Below are 11721 nucleotides of genomic sequence, written 5' to 3' on the forward strand. Positions count from 1 at the left end.
TGATCTCACTTTGCCATGCTATATGGAAAGGGTTTTCAGGGTATTGCATTCAGACAAGTAGAACTTGGAATAATGTTATCCCAGAGCCTGCAGAGATGACTATGTGGGAACTTCTGAAACCTTGGGTGAAATGCTAACACTAGGAATGTCTCAAATTCAACTCTGGTTATGTTTTATTTCAAACAAACACAAAAGGGATGTTTTAGAATCTAATCCAAATATCATACAAAAAACAACAAAAGATAAAACAGCTATTAACTCTGCTGTTTTATCCTCAATTCTAATATGGGTACCACTGTGACAACACACGTGCGTGTTATACATAAATTTCACTAGAAACATTAGTCAACAGTATAGAAAACGATGTATGTTTGCTTTAACATATTGGGATTTTCAGTTTGAAGCAACCATTGACAATTTTTGAAGTAATTTGTCTATCATGTAACAGTTATGGATTCCTATTATTTTGAGATACAATTTGATATTTTTTTTGTATTTAACACAAAGTATTTTAAACATTTTAACGGTAGCAGCTTTCTTTGATAAGTTTTTGTGTGTGTATGTTTGAGTGTGTGTGAATGTGTGTGTGTGTGTGTGTGTGTGTGTGCTTGAGTGTGGGGATGGGGACAGAGAGGCTTTTATATTTTGTGGAATTTTCTTTGTTAGAACAGGAAGAAAAAATGTCTCAGATTTTAAATTCAGTGATTCTATAAGATTTTCTCCAGTGGACATCCATCTCATTGAACTTCTATATTTCCTGTTCATCGCACATTTAATGGAAGCATTACTCATCAAGACTTTAAGCAAAACTCAAACTTGTTTGTGAAGCTCCAGGAATACCAAAAAGCCTGAACCTCTCTTCCATTCTACTTTCCTGGTAATGTATCATCTTTGTTGCTCATAACATCACTGACAACGTCTGTGTCTATGTGACGTGCTCAAATCATAAAGAGAAAACTGACTGAAGGAGCCTCACAGAGGAACCCCAACAATGGAATACCAACTTTCACTTATGCACCAGGGGTGATGCAACAACTGTTTGGAAAGGACTGAGAAGTATTCTGGTAAAGAAGAGTGCTTCCCTGGCAGGTAGGAGGCTCTGTCTTTGGTTCCTAACACTTTATAAAGTGGGAATGATCATAGAAAGAAGCCTTACAGTCCCAGCACTAAAGAGGCAGAAGCTGGTGTATCAGGGGTTTGACATCATCCTTAGCTAAAGTTTTAGAGTTTGAGGCCAGGCTAGCCTAGTGACTGTCTCCTTCCTTCCTTCCTTCCTTCCCTCCTTCCCTCCTTCCCTCCTTCCTTCCTTCCCTCTTCCTCTCCTTCCTTCCTTCCTTCCTTCCCTCTTTATCTCCTTCCTTCCTTCTTCCCTTCTTTCTTTTCATTTCTTTTTAAGGAAAAAAAAGTCAAACTGTTAATTTTATGCAATTTAATGGAATTTTTCTCCTAAAAATGGCATACATTGTGATATTCTACTTTACCTAAGGTCAGCTTTCTTAACTGTATTGTGTGATTTTTAAATGTAATAATTTCATCAATGAAAACCAGATATTTTTGCCTAAAAGGTAAGTAAAATTTCAAAATATCAGTATGTTGATTATGTATTAAAGTCTATATACTTCTAAAATGTTGAGTGCTTTATTAAAATCTTCATGTAGTGACCTCATAAAAATAGCACCAAAAGCCATTTATCTATATAAAATATTTAATATTGATAACATTCCAGAGCAGTTTGCCTTTGAACTTGTAACCCACTGTTTAACAGAAGAACAATGGTGAGTGGTTGAGGGACTTACTCAAGGAGAGTAATCACAACATGGTCATCTTTGCCTTGCCATAGCATCTCTCCTTCAAAGTGCACCAGTCCGTGTTTCCGGGCACGCATGAGGATGCCCACCACTTTATCTGAGATGCGAACGTATCTATCGAAGAGCTCTCCGAAAGTGACCTGGATCTTGCCATCTCGTCTGTGGCGAGCCATTGTGCGGATAACGAAGCACAACTCCATGATTTCCCGGTAGATGTGTTCCTCGGCTCGCTTGGCCCTTTCCGCTGTCATGCTTCCCTCCTTGGGACGGCCATAGCCCTCGTCTCCCTTGTGTAGCCGAGTGGACATGGCCAGGTCATAGTCAAATTCGTCACTGAAGGGGTTGAGCTTCTGTGACTGTATGTGTTCATCGGCCCACTGCTGCCACCTCCCTTTCAAGCTGTCCACTTGGCTGTATTTCCGATGGGCTTTGCAGTTGAGTGTCTCTGTGTATCTGTTTGCCCTGAAGGAGAAAGAGTGGAGAAGCAAGGTTGAAACGGGAACAGCAAGTGGTATTTCCCTTTGTGCCTCCCATGGGTATGCGTCTGAGTGCAAGTAATTCCTATGAAAATAAATGGTACTACTTACAACAAAATGAGAACGTTTCCGATAATTCTTACTTTATATCCTAGAACACTTTCTCTGTAACAGTGGTGAGTTAAGCACTAATGATATCAAACTCAAGTTTAAAAAACAAAACCACAAAGCCACCTTTACTTATTGTATGAAAGTATCTGTTTCTAATATGTTTCATGTTATGAACATTCATGAACTGGAACCAGTTCTCCGAGGGCGTCTGAAACCAGTTATTTCCCAAACATGCATTTGGTACTACTGTATGGTTTAGAATAGTTATACAAAGAAATTTGTGCATTTTTTCCATGAGAGCCTATTTACACTAGTGTTGGTGATATACACAATTTTTTAAGGCATCAGGTTGTACACATAGAAAGCACGTGCTGGCAGTAAGAACACTTACTTAAAGATATGTGCTGACATTCTTCCAAACAATTATTATTCGCTACAACCATCTATAAGATGAATAATATTTCTATCAGCTGTATAGATGAGCAAACTGAAGTCAGAAAGGTTACAGAACATTCTAAACACAACACTAGTAAGTGGGAAGTGAAGCCTAGAAGCCAAGTTAAGCTGTCACAAGAGGTTAGTATGCAACTCTTAAAGAACTAACAGCCACTAGATGGCGAAATTTCACTAATTCCTGTATTTATGTTTCAGAAAGTCCTAAGACTGGTCTTACTGTGAGGTTAGAACAGGAAGGGAATGATCTGATATAACGTTTTTTTTCATAGCCATATGGAGAAAAACAGGCAGCAAGCTTAACTGGAAAAAACGGCATATGATACTGTACAACACAAGTTTATTGCAACCCCTCAAGTCTGAAACAGGGCTAAAAGCAACACCACTTGAAGTGGACTAGATTTCACTCAGCCCTGTTAAGGGGAGCTGTCACCGTTTTGCTGTCAGCTGCCTACTCACCTTCCCAGTGTGGGATGAAAAACCTCGGAAGAGCAAACTTCGTACCATTGAAGCCACAATGATGAAGACAGGAATAATCTAATGATCGAAGCTACCATGAGGGAAAATTCTAGTAGCTATTTCAAAATGAGCATCTGTCCAGCTACAAAGCATGAGGTAACTTAGAGGGTAATTGTGTGATGCAATAAAGTCTCAGTAGCACAAACCCAGAGCTCTGCCCCATGCAGGCACCATTGGCTCAGCCTTCAGGAGGCCTGGATGCTTAACCGCTCCTTCTATCATTTACATGATACTATGTAAGCACTCTTTGGGTAGCCACTGGATAGTGGCAAAAGCCCCCTAAAAGATACTCATTCATGAAAAGAATCCAGGTAACAAAGTCACAGCTGAAACTAAAGTGTAGAGGCACTGGGCTGAAGAATTCAGTGATAGTATGCACAAATGAAAATATCACATTGCTGTCCAGGTGACCAATTGAGCACATGGCCTTAAATATTCTTAACGTGAGCGTTTACTTTGTAATTTTTAAAAAGAAAACAGGTATAGAGAAAACTGCTTACATTAGAATCAGGAGTCAATTTGTTTAAACTTTGTGTTCTAGGACTTTCTGGGTTTTTTAAGGTATAATTTCTGTCTTCTACTTTGAATTAGGATCTTAGACACTCTGAGTATTGGAGCTCAATAGTGTTTGGGAATGAGTTTCTGGTGATTTGGAAATAAATCAGTAAAGAAGCCACTGTCTTTAAAAAAGCATTTTCTAAATCTCATTTCATTGTCATATTGCAGTTCCCCTAACTAAGAAGGAGTAAGACAAAACAAGAATTAGAAAATAATGTATAGGCAGGTGTGGTGGCATACACCTTTAGTCCCAGCACTCGGGAGGCAGAGGCAGGTGCATCTCTATGAGTCCAAGGCTAGCCTGGTCTACAGAGTGAGTTCCAGGACAGCCAAGAATGTTATGTTACTTAGAGAAACTGTCTCACACAACCAAAAGAAAAAAAAAGTACTTTAAACTTTAAAACACTTCAAAGATATATGCCACAATGTATCTTTTATGTACCAACAAACAGCTTGTGTGGGTGGTTTTGAATTTTTAAAAGTATGAAAGTGGTTTAAATTGGAATTAGAAATTCTTATATCCTAAAGATCTTTTAGATGACTGAATATAATGTGTTATTGTATGCTTTAAATTTTCTGGTGAAAATGGTTCAGATCAGTGGTTCTCAACCTTTGGGTCATGACCCCTTTGAGGGTCAAACAATCCTTTCAGTGGGGTCACCTAGGACCATCAGAAAACACAGGTGTTTACATTATGATTTGTAACAGTAGCAAAAGTACAGTTATAAAGTAGCAGTGGAAATAATTTTATGGTTGGGGGTCACCACAGCATAAACTGTATTAAAGGGTCACAGCACTAGGAAGGTTGAGAACCACTTCTTTAGATTGGCCTTTGAAAAGACAATATAGTATGAATTGGCAGCAAAGCAATTACCCTATCACCCATATTTTAGAAGACCAGCATTGAATTCAGAGCTGCCACCTGTACATTTTCTCATAGCTAATGATCGGGTATTTTTTTTTTTTCTGTAAGAATGTGCAAAACAATTAATTGTACCAGATGTGATAGGCAAAGTATCGTGGAAAGTTTAGCTTTATTAACAAAAACATCATATTATCCCTAATCTGTCCACTCTAAAAATGGCATGATCTTGGTACTGCTTTCTTACCCAAATGCAGCTTATTAATAGTATAGTGGCAACATGGGAATCAGTTTTACTGTGGTTGTGTCCTTTGGTGAGTAACTATTTGAATAAGTTACTAAATGATAATAAAATTAACAGAAAACAAGTCAGCCAGGGGTTTTACATGTGATCTATTCCTGTGGAATGGCACTGGAAAGTTCTCTAATGTCCTTCACTCAGATCCCAGCTTCCCTGAGTCAAGGGGGCCTAAGAGTGAACTTCCTAGTCCCAGTCTGGGATATTTATGAAGGGAGGTAGTTGTGGTGCCCTCTCCAGACAGTCCCAATTGTCTTGGTGACAGAAGAACCTCTGCATCCTATCCCACAACACACAAACACTGGGGAGAACTTGCTCCTCTGTGTATATAAAAATAGAGTTTCACAGGGCAAGACACCTGGCATACTTCTATGGCCTCCACACATAAGGGTATAGGGTTCATGTGCAAATAGGCTTGCACATACACATGCATGAATGTACAATAGGCATGCATGAATGCACACAAAGCCATTAGCCTGTCTCTTTTGAAGCCCTTCAGCATAGTTGTACTAAAACCCTTTGCTTTGGAGGTCACTGAGATCAATTAAACTGACACTTTGTTTTATGCTAAGGGAGTACTAAACTCGGCACCAAAGAATAGTGCCAACATCAGTTCCCACTTGTAGGTGAGACAGTAATGGAATGGACTAGAAAGAACACAGATAATGTGCCTACTCTAAAGGACCCGCTCCAACTGGCATTACATCCCCTTCCCTCTGTGTCTCTGTTGCTGGCTGGAACTCTTTGGTGACCGAGACAAGGAGTACAAGGATGCATTCACTTACTGGGAGGGCAAGGGGCGTTTGATCCTGGCAGCAGCCACCTGCACTGCATCCTGTTCAGGTCTCTCCTCCGTGTCTCCTCCGTAGCCACTGTCCTCGGTGTCTATACTGTCACTCTTCCAGGTGGGCTCTTCCTGCTCCATCACTTTCCAGCCTTTGGTCAGCTCAGACACCAGATGGGTGCATTTTCGTCTCCGTGTTGGCGAGTCACGACTGAGGAGGAGTCTGTCAATGTCATTATCTGGCTGAATAGCTTCAGACATACCCCCGTCGTTCTCATACCTGTGACTCAGGTAGTTCACATCTCCGCCTCTCTCATAAGCCTTACTGACAACTGTTCTGGTCACCTCTTTCCTTTTGATGCGGGAGGCCTCGGAGGCTTCGTCTGAGTGTTGTCCATTTCCACATCCATCTGGTTTTGGAGATGGAGGTTTGGGGGCATGCTGGTGGAGACTGTGGCCCACTACTGGTTTAGGAGTATGGTGTGGGTCGTTGGTTGCTCCAGGCAGCCAGCCTGCAGGTTCCTGGGCCTGCCTGGTGCTATTCTCATTCGCCCACTGCTGCCAACCGCGGGCCAGGTTGATAACCAGGGTTGCCGTGCGTACCTTCCGGAGGGCACTCTTGGCTGGCCCCCCCTCCCTTTCCTTTTCTCCAGGAGCCATGGTACCTGTTTCTTCTCTGCTGACAGTCTGGGCACTGGCTAAAGAGAGAGGTGCCTGGGATTTAAATAGAAGCAGGGTGTGAGGGGGAAGGAGCGCCCTGCGACGCTGGAAACTATGCAAAGCATTTCTTGCCAAGATGCAGTGCCATCTCCCTGACAGCGTTCTGTTTTTAAACCCTGACAGGTCCCATTTCATCACAGCAGAGGGACATCTCTGGTGGCGAAGGACACTGGCATGTCCCCTCCTCCCATCTCCCAAGTGCCAGAATGGAAAGTACTAGATTGCATCATGTGCTCGGCTTTATGTTTTCCTTGACCTTAGAATATGATCCTACCATTTATAGGAGCATACAGTTGGTACACACATTGTCCCAGAGAATTAAGGGCTTGTTCTCATTGAAACCTCTGTAGCCCTCAGTAGAGATGCTGTTTGGTCATTTCATAGGTGAGTGAAAGGTATGTGACTTCCCACAGATAATCATAGATGAGATTCAAGCCCCCACAGATTGGAAGCTTGAGCTTCTGTTCATTCTATCACTGTTAGAAAGAAATCTAAAAAACTTGTCTGGTCAGATCTTCATTTCCAGATGGAAACATGGGCACCCAGATGAAACACAAAGTTCAGATGGTGAAAGGCTAATTATGGGTTTCTATCCCTATTTTGGGAGAAAACCTATTATACACATTAGCATGTAATATTAAGGCAGTAAACTATTCTAATGATATAAAAACTAGGTTTTATTTTCACATATTTTAGAAATTATTACTAACAGTATTTTCAAATATCAAAGCTCTTTAATACATATAAAGACAAAATAAATGGATGCTATCTGAAGCATCTCCTCCAAATTATTTTATTTTGAAACAAGATATCATTATGTAGCCCTAACTGGCCTGGCATTTGCTATGTACAACAAATTGTCCTCAAACTCCCAGAGATCCTCCTGGCTCTTTCCCCCGAGTGCTAGGCGTAAAGGTGTGTACCACTACGTTTAGCCTCCTTTTTATTGTTTTGTTTTTAATGATTAGCTGTTACATCTTAAAATTATTTCTTTTATTTTTGAAGTTATATTGAAATCATTTTTCCTTTCTCCCTCAAACCTTCCATATATAACTGTTACATGTATGCTGTGTGTGTGTGTGTGTACGCGTGTGTGCGTGTGTGTGTGTGTGTGTGTGTGTGTGTGTGTGTGTGCATGTTGTGTGTTCGCTAAATAAATAAGTACAACCTGCCAGTCTATATATTTGTATGAGGCCTTAATCCTATAGGAAAAACTACAGGCAACTAAGGATTGCTGAGAGCAGGAGAAATAGTCTCCCCTAGGGAAGAGCTCATCAGTTGGTTATTCAGTACCAAAGGGTGAGCCTTGAAATCATGTCTTCCTCCTTGTTTGTAATAATATAAAGTTTGTAAGCAAGCAAAGGCATTTGTTTGAACCTTCAGAACATCAAGTAAATATTTCTAAGAGGGCTATAAAGGTATGTCATATGGACAGAGAAACTGCAATCTTTTCCATGTTATTAGAACAGATAAAAATGTGTAGGGCTTGGTATTAAATAATTTCATGAAGTAAGACAAAATATTTTTTTTTCATTTACAACTGCTTTAGGCTTTAAAGTCTATCCATTCGTCCAATTTTGACATATGGTCAGTCATCCCACTGATTGGAAAATGTTGCCTGTGAGAGTGATGAAAAGTATAAAAGTTAATTTCTTCTGATAGGTACAGTCACTCAAAAACAAAAACAAAAATGAGTTTTTCATCATCATGTCAGTTATTCATGCCCTAGGAGTCAAACAATTTGGGAAATGTTTTTAAAACCCAATCTAGAAATCTGTCAGAAATGTTCTCTCAATTTTGTAGCCTGTGGTCGCAGCAGCAGCACAGGGACAACATCCCTCCTGATTAATTAAGGGGGAAATAGGATCACAGGATCACAGGGGCAGGGACCACTATAAACAAAGATTTAAGTCTGAGCTTACATTCCTGGCCTTCCTTCCTCCAGTGTAGGTAACGTTACACACTGCTGAGTTCTGTGGGATTCCTTTCCTCCCCCTGGATGTCCTGGACAGAGTAGGCTCCTCTGAGACTTCCAGAAGCTTAACCCAGGACCGTGTTCATTTCCAGCTCACAGAGGATTGCTCAGGTTCCCTCCTGATAAAGAATGTAGAGGGGGATGTGAACAGGGCTTCATATGTTAGCAGCCATGGCTGTCAGCTGCCTGAGGTTTGAGGCTGACAGCAGGTGGTCTGCGGGGGCAGGAATAGCTCCTAAAAAGATAGGTTCATTCCTCTGAGGTTTGGCTTTGATGGTAACTGCAGCCCTTCAGACATTCACAGAGGCATTTAAATTCTTTTCCTCTTCCTGTCTACTCTGGCATTCCTATCCTTAAGTAAAGTCTGCATGCTATCAATCTTTTGATTATAATAAAATTTTAGATTCATGTTCTCAGTCAAGGTCCATGTTTTTAAGAATTATATGTTCTCTAATTAATTGTGTGGTCAAAATAAAATGAAAATAATAACAAATGGAAGAGATTTGAGTAAGACTAATTTATAATGAAAGTCTCATGAAATGGGATATAGGGGTCTCAGATAATTATCACTTATGAAATTTGCCATAAGAGTGATGTCTTGGGGTTTTGTTGTTGTGAAGAGACCTCACAACTTCCTAATTTTTATAAAGGAAAGCATTTGATTGGGTGGCTTACAGTTCAGAAGTCCGGTTCATAATCATCGTGACGGAAAGCATGGTATCGTGGAGACTTATGCAGTGCTGAAGCTGAGAGTGCTTCATGCTCCAGTCTTGCAGGCAACAGGAAGTGAACTGAGACACTGGGTGGTATCCTGAGCATGGGAAACCTCATAGCCACCCCCACAGTGACACACTTCCTCCAACAAGGTCATACCCTCCAGCAAAGCCACACCTCCCAATAGTGCCACTCCCTATGAGTTTATGCAGGCCAATTACATTCAAACTACCACAAGGAAATTTTTAACAATATATATTGGTCACTGGGGCTAGGTTTAAAGAACTTGCTGCTCTTGCAGAGGGCCCGCAGTTAGTTACCAGCACACACATAGAAGGTAACAATGGCTGTAACTTCAGTTCCAGAATATTCATTGCCACCTTCTGGCCTCCACAGATACCAAGTATGTATGTGATGAGCATACTTAAATGCAGGCAAAACACTTAAACTCATAAAATATTAATATCGGTTTGATCATTGTATAGCCACATGAATGTTGGTAGAAAGGGCAAAGAGGACACCAGATCTCATATTATATGAGCCACCATGTGGTTGCTGGGAATTGAACTCAGGACACCTGGAAGTACAGTCAATGCTCTTAACCTGTGAACCATCTCTCTAGTTTCTGGTTCACTAATATTTCACTGTATGTTTGTGCCAATGGTTATGAGTTCATCCATGGGGAGGCAATAAACTTGTTTTCCTATCTTCACTATTGTGAATAATTCTGTAATGAGTATGACAGTGCAACTATCTTTTCAGAAAATATTTATTTTTATCTTATAAAATGTGTGTATACTTGTGTGAAGGTGTTAGATGTCCTGGAACTGGAGTTACAGACAGTTGTTAGCTGCCATGTGGGTTTTGGGACTTGATCTATGGTGCTCTGGAAAAGTAGCCAGTGCTCTTAACTGTTAAGTCATTTCTCCAGTCCCCAGAATTTTTTTTAAAGAATTTGTTTTGCTTATTTTTTGAGACTTACATAAAGTATATTTTATCGTATCATTCCCCTCCCCCAGTTCTTCCTAGATCTCCCACCTAATATCAAACTCTTTCTCTCATCCCTCTCTTAAAAAAAAAAAAAAAAAAAAAAAAACCTAAGTTCTAGTTTGATGGAGTGTGGTCAGTATACCAAGTGCCCAAGTGCCACTCAATTGAAGAACACTGACTGTTCCTTTCCCAGCAATGAATAATAGATGCCAGTAGCTCCTTGGCTAGAGGTGGTACTTCATCTTCACCCCACTTTTGCTCCGTGCTAGCAATTTGTCTATCTTGAGTTTTGAAGGTCTTATGGACACTATCCTAGCCTCTGAGTTCATGAATGCATCTGCCTTGTTGTGTCTGGAAAACACAGTTCCATTGAGGTCATCAAGCTCCTCTGGTTCTTAGAATCTTTCATTCTCATCTTCTGCATAGATCTTTGACCCTTGAGGGGAGGGTGTAATAGACAACCCATTTAGGGCTGAGTGTTACATTGTCTCATATTTTTAAGAATTCATATATCTTAATGAGGTGATGATTTTATCTGACTTTGGTATGCACCCAGGATTTCAGGGTCATATAGTATTATTTTTAATTTTCTTAGAAGCTCCACAGTGTTTTCAATAGAGGAGGTTCCAATCTATAATCCTACCAATAGTTGACCAAGGTTTTTTTCTCAGTAACCTAATGAACATTGAGCTCCTGTGTTTTTGATTAGCCATTCTAACAGGTATGTTGTGATGCCTCCTAATGGTTTTAATTTTATTTTTCAGATAGCTATTGATGTTTCCATATACATGTTATACATTCTTATGATATCACTGAAGAAATGTTGGCTCAGATCCTTTGTTCATTTTTAAATTTCGTTATTTGTTTTATTACTATTGAGCTCTAAGGATACTTTGCAAACTTCTAACCTGACTTGTAGTTTGCAGAAATACTTTTTCACTTTGTTGTTTCTTTTGCTGTGCAGAGTCTATTTAATGTGATGTAGTCCCCAAACTATGAAATTTTGGTGTGCTATCCAGTTAACTTTGTCAGGGCAAATATCTAGGAGTTTTCCCTTTATGGCCCTTTCTGCAAATTTTATGATTTAGAGGTTACATTTAGGTCTTTGGTCCATTTTGATTAACTTTGTGTATTTTCTAAGGAAAGCACACAGCTTTATCTTTTTATTGCTGAAGTTTGATTTTCCTAAGACTGTTTCATTGAAAAGACTGGCCTTTTTGCCCTATTGGTGGCCTCATGAAGGTAGCTGACTATCCATGGCCTTTGCAGGCTCATGGTTGTGTTCAAGTGGTCATTGTTAGGTTTGTGTGCAACGAATACACTGTTTTGATTGCAATAGCTTTATATTGTGTGTAGTGTGATATCTGCCCCCCTGCAATCTCCCCTACCTGCTCCTGTAGCACTGACCATGACTGTTTGGGCATGGTCACAGGTGCAGACATGACAGAGGGTA

General features: G+C 40.3%; 1 protein-coding gene across 1 annotated transcript; it reads right to left on the bottom strand.

Annotated features, from left to right (window-relative positions):
• Positions 1 to 1687: 1687 nt before the first annotated feature.
• Abra (actin binding Rho activating protein) lies at positions 1688 to 6570 on the bottom strand. The gene is made up of 2 exons (XM_051202585.1): positions 5871 to 6570; positions 1688 to 2270 (listed from the first exon to the last, which is right to left on the bottom strand). The coding sequence occupies exons 1-2, from the start codon at positions 6527 to 6529 to the stop codon at positions 1793 to 1795; spliced, it is 1137 nt and encodes a 378-aa protein (XP_051058542.1). The 5' UTR covers positions 6530 to 6570; the 3' UTR covers positions 1688 to 1792.
• Between the last annotated feature and the right edge of the window lie 5151 nt (positions 6571 to 11721).

Source organism: Phodopus roborovskii, unplaced genomic scaffold (genome assembly GCF_943737965.1).
Source record: "Phodopus roborovskii unplaced genomic scaffold, PHOROB, whole genome shotgun sequence".
Taxonomy (NCBI): domain Eukaryota; kingdom Metazoa; phylum Chordata; class Mammalia; order Rodentia; family Cricetidae; genus Phodopus; species Phodopus roborovskii.

Excerpts from the sequence above, each read along its gene's own strand:
- Abra (XM_051202585.1), bottom strand. The coding sequence starts at position 6,529 with ATGGCTCCTGGAGAAAAGGAAAGGGAGGGGGGGCCAGCCAAGAGTGCC. Across the intron at positions 2,271-5,870 it reads AAACGCCCCTTGCCCTCCCA|GGCAAACAGATACACAGAGA; the intron begins GTAAGTGAATGC and ends TTTCTCCTTCAG.